The sequence below is a fragment of the Lolium rigidum genome, chromosome 2 (genome assembly GCF_022539505.1).
Source record: "Lolium rigidum isolate FL_2022 chromosome 2, APGP_CSIRO_Lrig_0.1, whole genome shotgun sequence".
Classification (NCBI taxonomy): Eukaryota; Viridiplantae; Streptophyta; class Magnoliopsida; order Poales; family Poaceae; genus Lolium; species Lolium rigidum.
This window is the reverse complement of record NC_061509.1, coordinates 255,121,840-255,143,772: the sequence shown is the minus strand read 5'-3', so window position 1 is coordinate 255,143,772 and position 21,933 is coordinate 255,121,840. Positions and strand designations below refer to the sequence as shown.

General features: G+C 43.2%; 2 protein-coding genes across 2 annotated transcripts; one reads left to right on the top strand and one right to left on the bottom strand.

The window, feature by feature from the left end:
- Positions 1–263: 263 nt before the first annotated feature.
- LOC124693289 (isoleucine--tRNA ligase, chloroplastic/mitochondrial) lies at positions 264–12,214 on the bottom strand. The gene is made up of 22 exons (XM_047226764.1): positions 12,176–12,214; positions 11,938–12,100; positions 10,373–10,527; positions 10,187–10,288; positions 9,504–9,573; positions 9,248–9,360; positions 8,957–9,025; positions 8,508–8,615; positions 7,182–7,326; positions 6,399–6,630; positions 6,040–6,326; positions 5,800–5,936; positions 5,237–5,384; positions 4,631–4,762; positions 4,182–4,310; positions 3,181–3,308; positions 2,943–3,107; positions 2,438–2,563; positions 1,935–2,008; positions 1,552–1,801; positions 861–1,040; positions 264–773 (listed from the first exon to the last, which is right to left on the bottom strand). The coding sequence occupies exons 1-22, from the start codon at positions 12,197–12,199 to the stop codon at positions 525–527; spliced, it is 3,186 nt and encodes a 1,061-aa protein (XP_047082720.1). The 5' UTR covers positions 12,200–12,214; the 3' UTR covers positions 264–524.
- Positions 12,215–17,468: 5,254 nt separating this feature from the next.
- LOC124693290 (serine/threonine-protein kinase RIPK-like) lies at positions 17,469–21,610 on the top strand. Its single transcript, XM_047226765.1, has 3 exons — positions 17,469–18,009; positions 18,091–18,230; positions 20,945–21,610. The coding sequence occupies exons 1-3, from the start codon at positions 17,469–17,471 to the stop codon at positions 21,608–21,610; spliced, it is 1,347 nt and encodes a 448-aa protein (XP_047082721.1).
- Positions 21,611–21,933: the final 323 nt, after the last annotated feature.

Genomic DNA, 21,933 nt, shown 5'->3' with positions numbered 1-21,933 from the left:
AACTCGGTCATGCACGCGCCATCGGTTTACAGCGCAACGGCAGCGTGGTTTCGCGCGCCGATTTATACCACGCAATTCCCCTTCCTCTTCCCTCCCAAACTGCCATACCCACTAACCAATCAACGGACTAGCAGACCCACACCCCTTAAATTCCCATTCCCCCCAACCAAACTCCACCGAATTTCCTGTGGTATCGGCTAATATAGCAGCAACGTCAAAACTTTCACAACGAAATGCCAGAGTTCATGTGCAAAATTCAATTGTTTCACAAACAAATGCCAGAGTTTATGTGCAAAAACTGTTTCACCTGTATAGTTATGTGTTCTTCAATATAGTTACAGCCTTACAGGAAGGTCAAAAAGTTTAAGCGTAATGGTGTAGCTTGTTTGTACATGCTAAAAAAATTGGGGCTCAAAACAAATATACCCCTAGAATCTCTCTTCTATTTTGTTCAGTATAAAAATCAGAGCTTTCTCCGTGGAACATAAAAAAACTCAATGAATACTACTCCAGATCGCCACTCTTCAAACGACGGCGGCGGCTTCACGAGATGGTTCCGGTTGCAGATCAATGACACCGTGGCACCGAGAGCATAGCGAAGGATGGTCAACGAATGATCCAACATCCTGGGCGTAAACCCAACAGCGCTCACATTTCGCACCATCCGCACGAGTCACCCCAATCCATATATCCCCAGTGCGCGGGTCACTGAACTTTCCGGTGTAGGATACACCTGATGTAGTTTCTTCACTCAGAGATGGGAGAATCTCCACCTGCAGAAAGAAGGAAAAGGATGATATGTCAAAACAATAATGCATACAGAAAGAGGGCCTCTCATTTTGAATAGAAAATGGCTCTACCTGAGATGTGATGAATAGGCGATGAAGAGCATCTGCATCATTGGTTGCAGAAGCTAGCTCCTTCAGCTTGGATACCGTATCAGCATTTTCAGCATGGAGATAAACCTTGGCGTCTAAACTAGCCCCAATCAGCTTTCCTGTTCGAGCGGTCTCCAAAATCTTGTTCACCTCTGATCTCAACTGGTTAACAAGCAAATGCAAATCTCAGTACAAATTTTCGAAACCAGTCCCAAAGATATGAAGTCTAGTGCACCACCAAAATATATTAAGATAGTCACAATAATATCAAGAAAGATCTGCAATGGTCTACCTAGCAATTAACTAATTTAACAAAAATGTTCCTATTACACATTATAAGTTGTTTCTTCTACTGATCAGTTGTTGAATTTGAATGTTCCAAGTTGGAGGCAGAGTTCGGCAAAAAAAAAAGGGGGGTGGTTGGCCTCTAGGAATAAATTTGTGAAGTTATAAGCTACAACTAGGGATGCAAGTGGTACCACATATCATACACTCCAGTACTCATTAGTGTTAATTTTGTGAATAGAATTCTAATTGCAAGTTTTGCAGGACAAGCAGGCTACCACCTGCCTCTTGGCTCTTGCTTCCCTACCTGCAGCTCATATACCATGGCAAAAAAACAACTATTGCTACATGAATGAATGCCTTAAAGTGATGCAGAAGTGTTGTGTACCTCCAGGATAACACTCAGAAAATCAACATCATCCTTTTCAACTGAACGCCATTCTTCATTTTTATCTGGCCATTTTAGATCAAAAACAAACTTGGCAACAGATCCATCTTCCAAGGTGTGTTCAAAGGGTAAGTTCTGCCAGACATCTTCAGCTAAGTGTGGCATAATCGGGGCAATGGCCCTAACAAGATAGAGTAGATGTGCAGCAAGCACTGTCTGACAGCTTTTCCTTGTGTAGCTAACTCTGCCACTGATAAGATGAAAAGTGGTACTATATCATGAACACTGTGATGTTGCATTAACAAACGACACCAGCTGGATTAACTAAAACAAACTATAAACTAACTTGCAAAATGGAAATAAACATTAGATGAATGTCATACCCAACATAAAGTCGGTCTTTTGCAACATCGAAGTAGAAATTGGACAAACCAACAATTGCAAATCTTTGAAGGGTCTGAAACAGAAAGAAACAGATATCAACAATCTAAGCACTGGAAAATATCTAAAGTGGACTATTTTGAGCATATGACGCCACATTACATAACCATTATGTATGCATGTGATCTAAAATTGACAAATAAATCAACCAAGCTCCAGAATGGGAATGCAGGAGTAACTGAACAAGATCATTACACTTCCAGGAAAAAAACTCCGTTAGTTATTACTTTAAGCATCCAACTCTAATTAACTGCTAATCCCTCAACCAAATTCTCCAAGCATGCTTTGTGTGTTGTCGGAAATATGACCTGAATACACCAAACTAGATTTCTAACCACAGTTCAGACACACACATGAACACGTGCAGTGGGAAAAAAAGGGAGGAACAGGAAACAGCAAAGAAAACCATGCAAAAATACTGCAACTAAGCAAAAATGTTACCCACCTGGTATATTTTATAGAATTGGTAATTATCATAATTATCCTTCATGGAGGCCACAACATTTTCCAATTGGAAAAGTGCGTACTGGTCAATTTTCGGCAGATCACTGTAGGACACAGAATTCTCCGGCTAATGAGAGGAAGCACATAAGAATATAAGATTAGATAAGTGTGCACTGAAATGAATGTTGCAACAATAAATAAGAAAAATAAAATGGAGAAAAGAAATATTAACAGAACTTGGAATTCAACTAGGGGGTCATATATAACATTGCAGCATATCATGCTAAAACAATCCTCAACTCCGAGCATTACATTCCCTTAACAAAGATTAGTTGAAAGTTTTGTAATGGGGAAAGAAGGATAAAATATATAGCCTGAAGAAGTTTAACATGATTAATATGGGTTTGAATTACTAAATTAAAATATGTAACAAAATTTGTTGCTCGCTGGGATATCCCTCTTATCAGAAATAAAACTAAAACATATGCTCGGCCAACTGAACTTACTTCCCAATCATGGAGATTTGAAACCAGAAACCGCATTGTGCCTCGTAGTTTTCTATACATGTCAGACATCTGGCGTAAGATCTCCTGACCAATCAGCACATCTCCAGTGTAATCAACACTAGAAACCCATAAACGGAGAACATCTGCTCCATAACCAGGTTCTTCCTGCACAAGGGTGGAGAGATATTTCACTCCTCAAAACTAGAAAGTGGCAGAATTTTCTTTTCTAGGGACATACCTTAGAATTTTTTCCACCAACAATCACTTTCTCTGGGTCCACTACGTTACCAACAGATTTGCTCATTTTGAAACCATTTTTATCCAACACAAACCCATGGGTTATAACACTGGAATATGGAGCCTTTCCTGTTTTTTTAATGGAAAATCAAAAATATATAACCAATAATGTCAGTCAATGGAATTTCAGATGCCAAAAGGATGGTGGGAAAAGGCACAAGTGTTTTCAGATAACAGAGTTCTCATGAGAAATCAAACAATAAAATATAATTGCATATCACAAAAAAAACATGTTATTTTTGCATAAACATGATAGAATTGTCAGAAAGTAAAAAATAAAAATGCCTTAAAAGGTATCGTGTGGAATGAACAAAGTGTCCACGTGTTGTGGCGTTAGTAGTATAGCAGTTTCCATAATTAGAGTCCAGTTCAATTACTGCATTAGGGAAAATAGGGTAACGTGAGAGTCAAAAGAGTCCTACTTGTGTACTACAGATCTTGGAGTCAGTTTGGTCCACCAGGTTACCTGGCGGCTAGTCCTCCTATAAGAGGATGTGTATCCCGTATGTTTTAGGGCAAGCAATAACAAACACCATATCTTCTATGTGCTCTCCCCGATCCCTCTGATTTCTCTTGATCCCTATCTCCTGCTATCAGATCTAGTCGCCGGCAACGGCACCTAGATGCAGAGAACGATCTCGTCCTCCTGTGTCACACCCCTATCACCTTCGAAGCTCTAAGCGGCCACAACACCACGAATCAAGCTGTGGGCACTTGGCATCACGGAATAACTTCTATCATACAAAAGAAATATATGTTCTTCGAAATGTGTCATATTATGTAGTTTGTGATTACTCCACGCGTGATTGGGTACAGAAAAATCAAGTACTCAGAACACATGGAATAAATTTTGTTTTTCTAGGAAAAGTAAAATAGCAAACAAAAGGTGTTTCTAGAGATATTACACCCAAGAGAACTGTAACGAGTATTACTTATAATTACCTGTAGAAGCAATGCTGGTTAACAATGAACTCTGAAACCATCCACGATGTTGGTCTGAACCTTCAAGGTATACATCTGCAGGGAAATTAAGGCCATCTCTTTTTGCTGAAACAGCAGCCCACGAGGATCCTGAATCAAGAGAAGATGCAGATGTCAAAAAAAGTCAAAGTCACTAGATTAGATGAGAGAACTATAGATTAAAAATGTTCCAAACAAAGCTCAATCTTAGTACTGAACATTATTACAATATGCACTCATTGAGAGGTAAGTAGTGTAGCATGTGCGCGCACAGACACACACACACACACACACACACACACACACACACACACACACCCACAAACATACGGATCTATGCAGAACATTGATATGTACGGTGAAAACCATCACTGATGCAGCTTTCCATAAAAAAAATGTTACAAGCGTAACAGTGAAAGACAGAATCCTACCAGAGTCGAACCAAACATCCATTGTATCAGTTCCCTTGCGATACTCAGATGCTTTGTCACGATATTCATCTGGAAGAAGTTCCTCAGTTGTCATATACCACCAGGCATCACTGCCTTTTTTCGACACTATATCTGCATAACAATGAACCTATATTTATTGGCAGAAATTCATGTGACTCTAAACCGAAGGAGAAGTGAAGACATTTTTTTCCATAAAAAGAAAAGAGATCGAAAAGGAACTAAATGCCTGAGAAAGACTGGCAAGCATAAGCCATTTTTATATTAATTCATAAAGTTACAGGTACCGATGGTTCGAAGCTTCATGTCATAGATGATCACATAATGAATCATAGAGATGGGTCTGAAAATTTCTAAGCGACTTGCTACGGATGTAGTAACCGTATTTAGATGAAAATACTGTTAAAGATGGCATGTAATTCAGTTCATATGTTGCAGCAGAAAACAAAAATGTAGGAGTATAATCTAAAAAAAATGTTCAGGGACACCTTGAAACAAGACATTTAGGTCACCGATTGCATGAGCATGCTGGTGTTTCAAATACGGAGGGAACCTACGAAGTGCAAGAAATCATAAACATTTGCATACCCTTGATATGTTCAATCGTTTCTTTATTTATTAGAGGCTCTTGTGTGTCTACATGATAAAAGACGGGAATGGGAACTCCCCATGTTCTCTGCCGTGAAATACACCAGTCAGAACGGCCGGAAATCATGTTAACAATCCTGTTTTCACCCTGAGTAAACAACAGGCAAGAAACAAGGTTTACTTGTTAGATAACACGCAATACCAACTCAAGAAAATTAAGAAACAGTATGATTATGTGAATGCATGCTTGCATGTAAAATATTGCTTAAATGGCAACAATATTGTATGGATCCAAATATGGAAAGAAATCAGTTTCCTAAGGAAACAACAATCAAGACAAGTAAGAAATATGCACAGAACTTCAAGCTCTTCTACCAGCGTAGTAGTGCAGATGAAAAATATGCACTGAGAAAGCATGCCAGGCACTGTTGCCAAGCCCTAAGCTTTTTCAGTACTAAGCAGATTAACAGCTCAAACAGAGAGGTTCAGTGAGACAATAAACCAAAGGAAAATAAATAGTTTCTGATTTCTAATAAAAGTCCAGAAATAAAGCAGCTAAATACCTGAGAAGGAACCCAAGTTACACGTTTGATTGCATCCAGTGCAGCATCACGAAAACCATCCACGGAAGCAAACCACTGTTCGGTTGCTCGAAATATAGTTGGTTCTTTCGATCTCCAATCATAAGGGTACTTGTGTTCTGACATCCAAAGACCACAATGGGTAGACAAACTTCTAAGTGTTCTTGATATTCACATAGATTTTATACCAAAAACTGTGTATGTTATTGCTAAGTTACTCACTGTATGGCTCTTCTAAAATAAGTGAAACGTTTTCGTCCAGATACTTCACAACCGCAGCATTACCAGCTCCCAGGACAGATAAACCATTAAATTGTCCAGCTTCCTCAGTGAAGTTCCCCTCATCATCCACCGGAGAAACGATAGGAAGCCCATATTTCAAACCTGTTATGTAGTCTTCCTGGCCATGTCCAGGGGCAGTGTGAACAAGGCCAGTTCCAGATTCAGTTGTTATGTAATCTCCTCCAATAACAACGGAACATTCGTTGCCATTCACAGGATGGATGTATCTGAAAGCATCAAATATAGCATGAAATAAACTCAAGAAAACCATACTGAAATTATAAAGGCAAAATAGATACCTGCAGTGTTCCAAGACTGAACCAGGAAATGATTTCCGGATTGCGAGCTTCACACCCCACTTGGACTCTAGAACTGAGACGAGATCAGAAGCCACAATAATAAATGGCTTCTCGTTCCCAGAGCTCAAAATACTCCCAAGTTTACGTTGTTTTCCTCCAGATGCTGACTCACTTTCCAGTACAGACTGAACCTCAATTACTGCATAACTAAGCTCAGGATTCACAGCAACAGCTGATACAAGAATAGGTTTTCAAGCAAGTTAGTACAAATCTGAAAGTTAAGGAAGGTTTCAAGCAAATTCGTGCAACAACCACAGAAGAATAAGAGAGAAAACACTGCAATATAGTCATATTCCACAGTAGCTGCGAAATTTAATTTTCCATTGCTCCATCATATACCAATGCTTAAAAATATTGTCATGCCAACTATAAATGGGTACTTTTTATCGAAAGCAGTCAATGTGTTGTAGTTTGTCATGTTCAAGCTATGTTATTTACTAGCCTTAATATTCTTATCCTGATTACTAATTATCAAACACTGTTTCCTGATTCTATGAGCCAGTGGCATTTCATACAGGTTGTATGAGCTAAACAGCAAAATAGTTTCCATTAGTTGATTTCCTTAAAGACATACAGCTTGAAATCAGAAAAATACTCTACTGTCATCCCTCTCCCACCATTCGAAAACTTTGAAACAGTTAAAGGTGGCCTCATGATATCCTAGCTCAAGAGCGACTCACTGGGTGCTTCCATTATATTAAAGCAAACAAGGCATCACCTCACCAGCATTAGCAGGAATTGTCCATGGAGTAGTGGTCCATATTGCTAGGCAAATATTGGGAAGAAATTCATCTAGCAATCCAGATTTAGATGGACTTGTAATCTTGAATGCTGCATATATGCTTTTGGAAACATGATTTTCCGAATACTGGAAAGGATAAAACGAGCATACGTAAGGAAGAAAATCAACATAGAAATCAATAACACGGTAATAATATAGAGAGCTGAATGCCCAAAAGTTCCATGGAAACTTAAAATACAAACAAAAAATTCTAGGATTCTCAGATTATCCACAAATAGGTCTACCATAGTGACAATATAAGTTAAACTTGCAACACAGTAGCCACTAACTCATAAGTTTACTGGAAGACTGCCCATTATGTCATAAGTTGTGCAAACCAAACTATGGTTAGCTACATAGAAATCAATAACACGGGAATAATATAAAGGGCTGAATGCCCAAAAGTTCCATGAAAACTTAAAATACAAACAAAAATTTCTAGGATTCTCAGAGTATCCACAAATAGGTCTACCATAATGACCATATAAATTAAACTTGCAGCACAGTAGCCACTAACACATAGGTTTACTGGAAGACTACCCGTTATGTACTAAGTTGTGCAAACCAAACTACGGTTAGCTAGTAACATAGGCATTAATATCAACATGAAATGACATCTGGACGATAATTTACAGGAGTTGACATGCAGCACTGTAGGGATATAATTAAATGGATATAATCTAGGAAACAACAACAAGCACATTCACGAAGAGAAAACAAAACAAATAAAAAATCAGAATTTAAGTTCACTTTGAAAAAAAATCAGAATTAGCAATTGTTTATCTGCATATTCAACAATCCGCACTGTCAATTATTTATTTACATATTCAACACTGGCCGGAAGTGGTATTTTGGCTGGTATATGAACCTATTATGAAAAATGCCTAACAAATACTTCTCAAAATGCCAAAAAAAATTATGCGTGTACATCCAGGCATCTTATATTCGCACACAAAAGTTGCAGGGGGAAGGAACATTTTTTGTGGCCTGTGTAAAAATGACAAAAACAAATGTCTCGTGAATTGTCTTTTTACACAAGCCACAAAAATGTTCTTTCTCTACGAAACTTTGTGTAAGGATATAAAACGTGTGGGCGTATGTCCGATTTTGCTTTGCAGAATCTATTGATATTTCGAATATGATTTTCAAACAATGGGGTCATATACACCTAGGAGCCAAAGTTGATTTCTGACACTGGCCTAGCAATTATTGTGCAACAAAACTTCTGATAATAAACCAATAGAATCAGGTAGAAAGACTAAGCATACCTCCAACTCAGCTTCTGCTAAAGCTGTACGTGATGACGGACTCCAGTGCACCGGCTTTCGTCCTCTATAGATATATCCTCTCATAACCATTTGACCAAACACTTCTAACTAGCATGTCGAAACAAAAGATCAAAAAGTTTGTTAATGGCATGGTAAAATTTACGTAAGGGCTCCTGATAAGGATGAAAAGACAATATCGTGTTAACTATGGTAACATAGATAAAAAAAAATAGTTACACCAGCATGTTGTGTTTATGCTGACATGGTGAACACGTAAAAAATAACAGAAAAAAAATAACTTCTCTAATTTCCGAGCAAGGGTAGAGATGTTGACAATCACGATCAAGTCACATACTTTTAAGTTCGCACTCATGTGAATATATGCAAAGGTGGGATGCGATTCCATTCTTTTGAACATAAAGAGTAGAAGCAGGTGTCAGAGTGAAAACCTGAGCAGCTTCATATTCTGGCGACAGAGTTAGGTAAGGGTTGTCCCAATCTGCCCATATACCGATTCGCTGCAAGCACAGTGTCATTGGTTAATATACAAGTAAGGAAGTAAAAGCTAAAAGTTTTGAAGGCTTCCATATCCAGAAGAACATGTGACAGGCATTAAATGATTCTGCCTTGTCTTAGAAAACAGCAAACACACCATGAAATACCAGAAAACTAAAATAAGGGCAGCTGACTCGCTAACCAGACCAAGTTGCCACTAAAATGTTAGAAAAACAAGAGATTACCTTGAAAGAGTTCATTTGTGCATTAACGGTCGCTTTAGCAAATTTTGCAGCCTTTTGCCTTAATTTTATAGGTGTTAGAGCACTCAATGTTTCCTTGTCCATTGATTTCAGAACTGCAGTAAATGGTCAACAGTTACTTGGTTTGTGTAACACATGCAGGCTGACATGTTCCAAGCAAACCCACCCATAGCAATCAAATTATCACAACCACAATCAGATAAACATTTGAAGACGACAACTTCAAAGATGAACTTGCCTTTTAATTCTATTGGAAGGCCATGGCAATCCCACCCAGGAATAAATGAAACCTTGTGATTCTGAAGCAGCTGCGTGAAAAAATAAAGATCAAAACACCGAATAAATGGCAAATTATTGTTTCATTTGCTCCATGTTTCCATTCATATTTGAACACTGATAAATTTAGGCTATACCACCACCAGAAATGGAAGGGGTAGCGCCAAATCAATATGTACATCATTTAACATTGAAGAAATGAGTTGAAAACATTTCAACAGACAAGTGTTGCCAGAACAGCATAATAAGATCTTATAAAAACCATCATCATGCCGTACACAACATACTACAATTAGGTAGCCAGCATATCATAAGATTGTATACAAGAAACTTTTTCATCATCTAGAATCTCATATCTCATGCACAACTGATTGCTATTAGTCTTGGTTGAATATGAGCCAGCCTATTTAGCATCAACAACTGCATTTACATAAGTTCAGCCATTTTAACTGTCAACAGCAAGCTGAATATGCACACTCTACATTTGAAGATAATGGCACATGCATCAAACACAGGGGGTAGCTCAGGAATTGCACTGGGACAAAATTAGAAGCCATGCCAATTGCTTTGCCAGAAAGAGATATATTAACGGTTTGCAAATAAACATGTACCTATAGCCAGATGAAATTTATGGGTAGCTGATACCTTGTAGCGATTTATAATATCCTTGAGGACTTTATTCAGCGCATGGCCCATATGAAGATCACCATTAGCGTATGGCGGACCATCGTGGAGAGTAAATGTAGCCTAAGAAAACAACCAAGAAAACCAACAAGGTCAGATGAATAGTTCCGCTTCTATTTATAGCTTTGCTTGAAGATATATGCTCACCCCAGTATTCCTTTCGGACACCCTCTTCAGCACCTGGTTCTCCTCCCACAACTTCTGGAGCTCCGGCTCACGCGTAACAGAGTTTGCTCTCAAACTAAAAGCCGTCTTCGGGAGATCGACTGTGTGCTTGTATTTCCCATCTTCTTTTTTGGCACCTAGCAAGAACAAACAAGCTATAAATTTTAAGCACCTATGTGTTCTAACACCGCAAGCAGGACCAATCACTAAACTGAGACTCAGCCAGTCAAATATCAACTAACTGCTTATTACAACTTTCAAACGTTCCAGATCAAACTAGTCACATCATCAAGAGCTTTTCACTTTGAAACAGGCCAGATCGAACTACATGTACAATTAAGCATCAGTAGCTCGGTTAAAACACCTGCTACCAATGAGATGTTTTATTTCGTTGGGCTCAATGAAAGTTACTCATGTCACCATGACTGGATTCAGTTATATTGAGTTTCTAACTTTTGAGAATAGCAGAAATATTCCTATCCATGAAATTCCCAAATTCTGGGTATACAGGTTTGCATCCTCACATGCATAAGCACCATGATATGAGCATTGTTCCACCATCCAACATCTAAAATAAGCTCCTTATTATTCATAAAATGAAAATCAAGCTTGCGTTGTTACCGCAACACCTGATGCAGAAAGCTACAATGATGGAAGTCTAATACAGACAAAGAGAGAACATGGGGACAAATTGTGGTGAAGACCTAGAGCCCTACTAGACAGAGTAGATAAAAAGTATATAAATGATGGCCTAATCACAATGAAATGACCCAGCATGAATACGAATAAGAACCACGTATGTCAAATCAGAGAAGTATGCCAGAGTCGCGAAGGTTTGAAGCTACTGTAGCATCTACCAAGCTAAACCCAACCAGAAATAAGCTCAAGTTACACACATTCAGCAGGTGAACACAGCGTCAGTTGGTAAATCTTCTTCAAACCCCTCTACACTTGATCGAAAGCTCACGAAAACTGCACCCAATTCGCCTACTCCTAGTCCTGCCGCGTCACCTAGCACCGCATTGCAACACCGAAACAGGCGGGCATCGATCCCCCAACAAAAACCCCTCCACCCTGAACCGCACCAATGGCAAGCGCACCGACAGAACAACCGCGAGGGACGGACGGCTCACCCTGCGCATCAAACTAGTCATATCATCAAGAGATTTTCAGTTTGAAAGAGGTCAGATCGGACTACGTGCACCATTAAGCATCAGTAGCTACTGCAGCATCTACCAAGCTTAACCCAGCCAGGTTATCAAGCTCAAGTTACACGCATTCATCAAGTGAACACAGCTTCAGTTACAACCACGAGCACTGGTAAACTTTCTTTAAACCGCTCAACACTTGATCCAAAGCTCAGGAGAAGTGCACCCAATCAGCCTAATTCTACTGCTGTCATGTCCTTACGACTGCATTGCCACACCGAAACAGACGTTGAATCGATTCCCCGACCAAAGCGAAACCCCTCCTCTCTGAAGTCTTAACCCAACCCCAATGGCAAGCGCACCAGCAGAACAACCGCGAGGGACGGACGGACGGCTCACCCTGCGCGGCCTTCTTGGCGGCCATGACGGGGCCCCGGGACCGGCGCTTGGAAGCCGAGGACGCGGCGAAGGGGTCGGCCGGCTCGGTGCAGAACGGCCGCCGCGGCCCCGCCGCGGCCGCCAGCCTGCGCAGCGGGAAGCGGCACCTCTGCGTCGAGAAGACCTGCGGAGGGGGAAGGCTCGTGAGGGCTAGAAGGTTCGGGAACCGAGGGAGGAGGATGTGGAGGCGGAGGCTTACGCGGCAGCAGGAGGCGGCGTCCATGCTCTGGTTTTGTAGGGCCCGCGCACCACCGCAGCCGGCCGTCGGCGAGGTGGGTCTCAGAGGCGCGGCGGCAATGGCATCGGGGGATAAGGAAGCCTGAGCCGGAGAAGAGAGGAGTGGAGGTGGATGGCTCCTTCGGGGAGACGGCTACTGGGCTGGGCCGGCTGCACCCGCGAATGGGAGTCCGGGCCGTGGCCCGCGTATTAGGGGAGCCCAATGGGCTAGGGAGGTTGTTTTGTTTATTATTTTTCAAGAAAAAAAACCCGTGTTTTTGAAATTCAAAAGTTTTTGAGTATATTACTTCAGTCTTTAAATGTGTACCAATGAGCTAGGGATCATTTTCCAACATTCGGCCCAAAGGAAGCCTGTTTGATTAGGCAATGGTGTTACTATCTTCAATTGTACTAAAAAAAAACTTTTGTTGTATTAGTAAATTGTAAATTTTGCGAATAAAACTCGTAAACTGTGGCGGATCAACAACTACAAAAAAAAACACAGTAAATACATGGAAGTGCAAGCACCAACACAAATGTGAAGCTGCATAGTTGCAACAAATAAAAATATCAAATGATGAACTTTACAAAAATACTGAAAGTTGAACAAACAAAAAGTAACCGGAAAGTATTAAAAGAAACAAGTGCTTACATCTTGGCAATTCTCATGGAAATCATTTGGCACACGGAACAGATTTAGAAAAGGGATCACGTGGAAAAATTGGTTGTGCTTGGACATTAAGCATTATATTGTGTGCTGCTCATGGCTTAAGCCATAGCTAGTCAGCTTGGAATATACCACATCTGTTATAAAATAAGTGTTGTAGTTTCATCTAAATATAATATATCTAAACATATTTTAATACGTAAATACATTTATATCTAATAAATATGACACGTGTTTCGAAACGGAAGGTATACGAGTAAGCTTTGCACAAGAGGAGAAATTGATCAGAGAGCAAAGCACACGGCGGATGGTATTGTCAAGGTCGGGCCTGCGCCAACGCAAGGCACTATAGCAAAACCAGTATACACGCATGCAACATCGATCACTCAGACCATCTCCACCGGATGCCCGGTAGCATTTTGGTAATCCGTATCGAAAATGGGCTCGTATCGGTACGTTTCAAAAAGCGCTGGCTTTTTCGAACCCATAGAAACACCGGTAACCCCGTGCCGGCCCTTTGCAAAGGGCGCAAATCGGGCGTGCCGGCGCCTCGCGGCAGGTCGGTTTTCGCGGGTGGAACCGCCTTAACAGTGAGAGGACGCGACGGAGGTTGGTCGTCGGCGTTAAGGGCCTCCACGGAAACCGAAGCGGCGACTGGCCACGCGCTGTCCACCCACCTTCCCCACGCGCCTTCAATGCGTGTACATCGCCTCCCTTAAAACCCCACCGGCGCGCACCTCTCTTCTTCCCCGTCTTTCAACCCTAGCCGCCGCCAACGTCATTGTCGCAGACGTAGCAAACACCCACCTCTCCCATGCACCCCACCAACGCGATGGCACACAACGACGAGGCCGGCAACAGCGGCGGCGGCGTGCTCCGCTCGCTGCAACGGACGTACGACGAGGCACATGTACTGTAGTGGCAGCGCATCCTCGTGTCAGTATAGTACAAGCTACCGCACGGGTGGCACATCTCCAACGCTGGCTTCGTCGTGCCACCGTCGAACACGCTAAACAGCCCGGCGTGGCCGCGGCGCCTCGAAGAGGAGCGCGCCATCGAGCTTGCGCAGCCGGCTGGCCGAACGCCTACCCCCAACGCGTGCCCGCGGCGACCCGCCGTGCATCCCACTGTACTTCCTGCGGGCGGAGTGCATGGCGCCGGTGGCTCCGCCTCTACAAAGGGCGCCGGCAAGGACGACGATATCCGGGAGCTCGCGCACCGGATCGTCAGTAGCCGGCGACCGCACACGCTCGGCTGCGCACGCGCCTCCTTCGGGTGGCGTCGTCATCCACGACGGGGTGAGGCGCACGTCTTTGGCTCCGGCCCGTCGTACGACGGGGTCAGGCTCGCCACCACTTCGTCAACCTCGCCGGACCTTCCGAGCCGCCGGCACCAAAGGAGGAGGACGACGACTGGTCCTTTGAGACGTCCGATCCAGCGAAGACGACGACGACAACAACAACCTCGACTTCAGCGCCTTCGGCGCACGCCGCCGCTAGCTTTTTTTAGTTTTTGGTTTAAATTCAAGTAACTTTTGTACAAAACTAGTCAATATTCGTATGAATATCGTTTTAAAAATATCATTTTAAGTTTGAATTTTTATTGGGGCTGCCGTATGGGGAGTGCTGGTGTGAAAACAACATCCTCAAATAGAGGATGCTCTGCCGATACCTCTATACAACAGTGCCGGCGCCTCTATCGGGTCCTATTTAAAGGCCGCCGCTGGAGATGCTCTCATGATCTGTAAGGGGAATTTATGGCTACGGCGCCATAAATTTGAAGCCAGTCTACGATGCGCCGTGATTAGACGACGACAGACTAAGAACTACACGGCAGGGTATATGGGTATGTGAAATCGAGCGCGTACCTTTCTTTTCTTCACTTTGATCTTTGGGTTTCTCCATGGCTATGGAGAAGCGTTGTTGGCAAGAGAGGGGACAAGCTAGGAGACAAAGGAGGCGGAGAGCTTCGACCGTACGAACAGAGCACCCTTTTTTCTTGTTCTTTTATATCTTTCTTTGCTATATAAACTTGACGACTACGTTTTCTCTTCTGTTCAGACAGCCGGGCCATTATTTCCTCCATGAAGCTTGGCTCCTACGTTCTTGTTTTTTTTCGTTTATATATTTATTTGTCATCATAGACTTCCTAGTGTTTCCTTTTTATTTTCTTTCATCATAGTTGATAGGTCTTCTGGTCCTGCTCTTCCTAATGTTTTTTTTTAGATTCACACGGGGACACCTTCACCGTACTGTTTCATATAAATGAAACCCAGTGTTCGAACAACAGGTCTCAAAACGAAGTTTAAGAATGAGAAACTAAGCAGGGCTTTACAACCACCATATTTTAGCAGCAACTGGCAACAACTTTCCACCTGAAAAGCTTCAAAAGCCAGTAGACCTAAAACAAAGATCTACACTAGACACTACTGCTACTTCAAACATTAATTTTTGCAAGACTGGGAAGAACCAGTAGCTATTCCGAAACCACATGGATCACAACATCTTCCTCGGGGTGATCCATCAGATAAGCTAGGTGGGCTCTCCCCCCATGGGCTAGTTTTGAAGCAGGAGCCCAGGAAAAAATCCATATGAAGGTGGTACACCTCAGCTCGATGGCTATCCTAGGTTTTTTTTAGGAGTGCTAGTATCAGGTCTGAAACTGATCCACCTCCCTCCAGGACTGACCCTTGAAGGAAACTTTCAAATTTCTCAGATAAGCTAGAACCAACCTCCTTAACTATTTAATATCAATCCAAGTTCCACTATTAAAAACTATTCTATTTCCATAATTCCATATTTCCCAAAGAACAACATAGAAAATGAAATTAAATTGTAAGAAACGTTTATTGCAAAGCAACCTAGTAGCAACATCTTCAAAATTCTTAACTTGGATTTTAAAAATTCTATCCATCAGCTCCCACACACTCCTAGCTACTACACACTCAAAAAGCAGATGAAAGACAAATTCAAAATATCTACAGAAATTATATTCCAGTGGATTTGGAATCCCTCTCCTCCTAAGGTTATCTCTAGTCATGACCTTATTCGAAAAGAAAAGCCATAAATAGACTTGCACTCTAGGGGGAATTTTGAGATCCCAAACAATATGTAGGAAAATAGGTGTCACACCCCTAAAATTGAATAAAACATATATAGATTTAAAAGAATAAACACCATTAGTTTCATAGGACCACAAAAGCGAATCATCATCCTCAGAAAAGTAATAGTATTGGCAATGACCAAAAGCTATATGCCACTGGGACATCATCTCACCAGAAAAAGGTTCTCCTAAAATTATATCTACGAGTTGTCCCATCCCATAGCTCAGCTATAGTTTTAGACTGTTGATTGGACACAAAATAAATATCTCAAAACCGAGTGGCTTAATTGATATTGCCAAACCAAATGCCCTCCCAAAACTTAACACTTCTAACATTTTCAATTTTCCATTTATAACCAAATTTAACATCTTTTGCTGCCCACATATCCCCTTCCCAAAAATTAGAAGGTTGTGTGTCATGGCAGCAGAGTATATTAGGATCCCTAGCTAGTATTATACTTGTTATCAATTATATTTTTCCAAATAGTACCTTCCCCTTGAATATACACCTTTTAATCCAAGGGCCTAATAGATTAAAATTTAAATCTTGTAAATGAGGTATACCCATGCCACCAAACTCCACACAGAGGGCCAATTTGCTAAGTGGATTTTATGATTACCCTCTTCATTATTCCACATACAATTAGCTAAGTGGGTATTTTTCAGTTTCAAGACCCATATTTAGGGAATTTGAAAAAGGAGAGGAAGTAAATAGGAATACTAGCTAGCACAAACTTTACTAATCCTCCTTTTGCTGCAGAAGACATCAGTTTACCTCTCCACCCTCTCATTCTACCAAGCAAAGCATCTACTAGAGGTTGCAAGTCCTCTCTTTTCAATTTATCATGATGTAAAGGCACACCTAAATATTTGATTGGAAAGGAACCCAATACACATCCAAAGATATCTACAAAAGGAGTACATCCCTCGGTATCTAAGTTGATTGGAATCAGGTCATTTTTATGATAGTTAATTTTCATACCAGAAATTTGTTCAAAACAAGTCAACACTCGTTTCAAATATTTTGCTACCTTAGTATCATTTTCCAAGAAAAGTAAGGTGTCATCAGTACAGTGCAAACACACCTTGAAGTGTAGTTTCATATCCCCATTCCAATGAATACGACTTTTTCTTTTAGAAGTGAAGGTAGCATGTGTTCATATATTTGAGGAAGAGTAGGGTACAAGAAAGGATTACAAGGAATCACTATGTTTATATATTGGAGGAAGTCTGGAAGAGTATGGCACAAGAAAGGATTTACAATAAATCGGTATAGAATAGGAAATATTGTGTATATCTTAACATATTCAGTTACACACTATTTCTAACACTCCCGCTTGGTTTGAGCGAGTCGCGTTCACCTTTTCTCCAACCACGCAACTGAAAAGCTCACCACCATCTCGGGGCATCGTCGTCATATATACCCTCCAGGCCTCCACGCCTCCGTCATGTCAACCCCATCATCCATTCCGATCCAACCAGCGCGATGAAGGGGCTACCACGTAGGATGAAGGCGTTTCTGTTGAGGTGCTTCGCCCCGCACGGCGCCGACCCAGCGGCGGTGGGAGACCACGACGAGACGACAACCACCACCACGGCCAAAAACCCGTCGAGGAGGACAGAGAAGAGGTCGATGCGGCGGGTGCAGAGCTCCACGGCGCGTCTCCGCACTCTCCCCCTGGACGACCTGTCCCGCACCCTGGCATCGTCCGGCATGCACGCCTTCACGCTCGCCGAGCTCCGGCTCGCCACCCGCAACTTCTCCCGGAGCAACTTCGTCGGAGAGGGAGGGTTCGGGCCAGTCTACAAGGGGTTCCTCGACGACAGCATCGTTCCCGGGATCGAGCCGCAGCACGTGGCCGTCAAGTACCTGGAGGTCGAGGGGCCGGACGGGCACCGGCAGTGGCTGGCGGAGGTGCTCTACCTCGGCATGCAGCTCAGCCACCCGCACCTCGTCAAGCTCCTCGGGTACTGCTGCCAGGATCGTCATAGGATGCTCGTCTACGAGTTCATGGCCAGGGGCAGCCTAGAGGACCACCTCTTCAAGAGTAACCATTCTTTCATTAATTCGGGTGATCCCATCGATCGAGTACTAGTAATTAATGTCAGATGATTTCTGTTGCGTGCAGATTTGCTGGGGGCGACCTTGCCGTGGGCGACGAGGCTGAAGATCGCGGTGGGAGCGGCCAAGGGGCTGGCCTTCCTGCACGAGGCCAAGACGCCGGTGATCTATCGGGACTTCAAGGCCTCAAACATCCTGCTCGAAGCGGTCAGTAACTTGCTCCCTATACCAACTCTTTTTTATTTTTTGAACAGGCTCCCTAATCCCAACTCCGGTATGTCTCGAAAACAAGGCCAAGTCCCGGACCAAGTCTTCGTAATCCCGGCCAACAAGCCACTACAAATTTAAAACTGCCAAATGCAACACAGAACCGGCAGCCTTTTCAGGTAAAATTGTTGTCTATGCCTCGCGCTGAGTCAGACAAGGATGTCCATGTCATGGTAAGAGATAGGAAACATACACTTGAGGATACAAAATTGGTTGACACCAGGCTATATTAGCACCGACAGCTACAATCTACAACTCTTGGACGCAGACACGCATGTCTAAATCAGCTGTATCATCAACACCTTGCTTGGCCCTCTAGTATTTTACGGCCTCCGTTCGTGCAAATAAGCGCACGTTTAAACTTAATCTGAAGTCAAAAAATTCAAATTTGATGAACTTTATAGACATAAGTATGCAATGCATGTGATATTAAATTATATATTATGAAACTACACTTTAAGATTGATCTATTGATAATTATCTAGTGTGGTAAGTGTTGCTATATTCTTCTAGGGCGTGGGTCAAATTCAACAAAGTTTGACTTAGGATAGAAGCTAAATGGTACACTTATTCGCGGACGGAGAGGTAGTTAACAACTAAAAAACATCAAAAGAAGAAGAACAATTTAGTATCGACGCTTTAGTTAACAACACACGAGAAGAAAATCAAGCTACAACGGGGTGAAAACACCTCCCGTGAAAACCCCTCCCGTGGCGCTCCCCAGGGCGCCTCCAGGGGGCCGATCTCCCTCCTTCCGCCGCCCTCCCTCCGTTTCTCTCCCTCCGCCGCTACCGTCGGCGCTGGCCACGGTGGCGGCGGGCCCCGGCGCCTAAGTGCCCCGGGGGTTGTTGGAGGCGGCGACCGGCGATGGCGGCTGGGGCAGAGTCCTCTGGCTTCGGCGTGCTCTGCGTCTAGGGCGGCGTCCCTGGATGTGCGGTGGTGGCTCCTCCACCATGGCCTCCGACAATGGATGGTGGTGGCGGCAGCTGCTGGATCTTGTGCATGCCCATCATATGCTTAACATGTGCACATGCCGGCACCAGATTTTTTGAACACAAAATATATCTTTTATTTACCTACGCACGGGTGTGTGAGGTCTGGAAGGAGCTACCTCGCTTAAGCGCTAATCACCCCGTTCAATAATTCTTCATGGTTATTGAAACGATTGAATATTATTGAACAAGCTTTGGCGGTCGATTATTCAGGATCTGTTGTATTAGAATATATGCTTTGCAGTCCAAACAAGAAATCTCCGGTTCTGGATCAATTGTGGTTGTAAGAGTCAATTTTTTTTTGACACAAATACAGTAGGGAAAGACTCCCTATTTGCAAGAGTCAATTGCAGGTGGTTGCAGGTATGTATGGTGGCAAAGGGGAGAGATGGTGAAAGGTGCCCATATTTTTTTGATAAACAGAGTACAAACGCAGACGCTCATATACACACGCATACACCCATCCTTATGAACACACACACGCACACCCTACCCCTATGAGCACTTTCGGAAAACTGAGCCGGCGGATTGGATCTTGAAATTGATGAAGTCACCACAAATGTCTCGTTGTTGACGGAAACATCGCCTCCCACTGAATGAATATTTCGCCTTAGTGAGACACACAAATGTCAAACCTAGGTTTAAACTCTGGTGACCTAGGAGTACAACCACCCTCCTAACCATCTAACCTCAGGTTGGTTCTCAAAGGTGCCCGTATTTCATCCCCTACAAGCTCGGCATTTGCCATCAACGCATTGACCGCGATTTCTTGTGTGGTTCAACATAATGCAAAGATAAATTGCATGGTCCAAACAAATCCCTAGTTCATATAGCTGAAATATAGATGCATCATTTTATGTTGATGGCTCTAGCGCTATGGGTGTCGTGTTACATAAGCATCGATGTGAAGCAATTCTGGGGATGGCACGCCCTTTAGAGCACGTTCTGAGGTGTTGAAGCCCTAGCTCTTGCGAGGGGCTTAGGATTTCTTAACTAACTACTCCCTCCGTCCACAAATAAGTGTACGTGCGGGGTTTTCAAGATACATTATGAAGTGAAATACAAAATGCATTGGGAAGATGCATCTCCCCTCTTTAATTAGTTCACCTCCAATGAGCTAAGTGCTTGTAAAAAACAAGGAGAACATATGCTCAATATTATTGGGTTTGATTTCCGTGCGATGAGAGAGAAGCAATTAAAGTGCATTGAGAATATAGAAGTACACTCTTTTGTGGACAAAGTTTAGGGCTAGATGTCCACTTATTTGTGGACAGAGGGAGTAGGTTGTACGCCGGCGATTATGGAATCAGACTTGCTTGAGTTAATCCAGGCCTGCAATTGTGTGTAATTTAAGTTTGGAGAGCTCTTATTCAGCAACCATGGATTCATGGCGGAGTGCTCTGTGAAGGCTCGCATGATGAAGGATGTCCTTTTTCCGCATTGTCTGAAGAATGCAAAATCAAGTAGCGAAGAATGTTTATATCTGGAAAGAGTTTTTAATTTGGGACTATGGCCCTCCCAAATTAATGACTATTTTGAAATATATTGTATGTGTCCCTTTTCTATTCAACAAAGCGCCACTGGTATTTCTTAAAAAAACAGTGTATTGCTGCAACCTAATCTAGTCGTCGATGTGATCTAACTGTATTGTACGTATTGTAGGACTACACAGCGAAGTTGTCGGACTTTGGGCTGGCCAAGGAAGGCCCCATGGTGGGAGAGTCGTGCATCTGGCCGAGCACCATCATGGGCACCAATGGCTACGCGGCGCCAGAGTACATCAGCACGGGCCACCTCTCGGCCAGGAGCGACGTGTACAGCTATGGAGTCGTCCTTCTTGAGATGCTCACTGGCCGCCGCTCCCTAGACCCGCAGCGACGTGAGAGGGAGCAGAACCTCGTGGACTGGGCGCGGCCCTACTTGCGCCGCCCGGACAGGCTGCACCGGATCATGGACCCGAGCCTGGAGGGGAGCTACTCGGAGAAGGCGGCGGAGATATCCGCCATGGTCGCCCACAACTGTCTGCACAGCGTGCCCAGGTCCCGCCCCACAATGCTTGAAGTCGTCGAGGCACTCGAGCCACTCCTGGACATGCGCGCGGACGTCCCTGTGGGGGCGTTCGTCTACACGGTGCCGTTGGAGGTTGTCAACGAAAGGGCGGAGGGTTCCAGGGAGAAAGACGGCGGCCGTGGGGCGACGGTCAAGAAGAAAACGTCCTTGTACGCAGACAACGCGCTACAGAGAGTTGACAGGCGCCGGTACGCGAGCTTGGTGGCGCGGAAGGAGAGTCGTGGGTCGCCGAGACAGACAAGGGACAGAGGAGCGTAGCAATGGCGCCGGGGCATTCGTGTGAGTGAGCGTGTGCTTATTTTTGTGTCCAAGTTGATGAAATTGTAAATAGTGGCGAGCAGGTAGTGTAAATGTGTACTGTGTTCTTTGATTATTTTCTTGTTGATCATATTCTTGATCCCAAGAGTAAAAGATGTTGCTACTGTTTTTTGAGGCAAAGAGTTGTTGTTCTGCATGGTGAGTATTTTTTTGACAAATCGGATCCTTTGACAAGCTTGGGCAGTAGAAGGAGGGAGGATCATCTACTCAGGAACCCACAATCCTGGTAGCTTGCCTAGCTAGTTCATATGCCACCTTTTTCG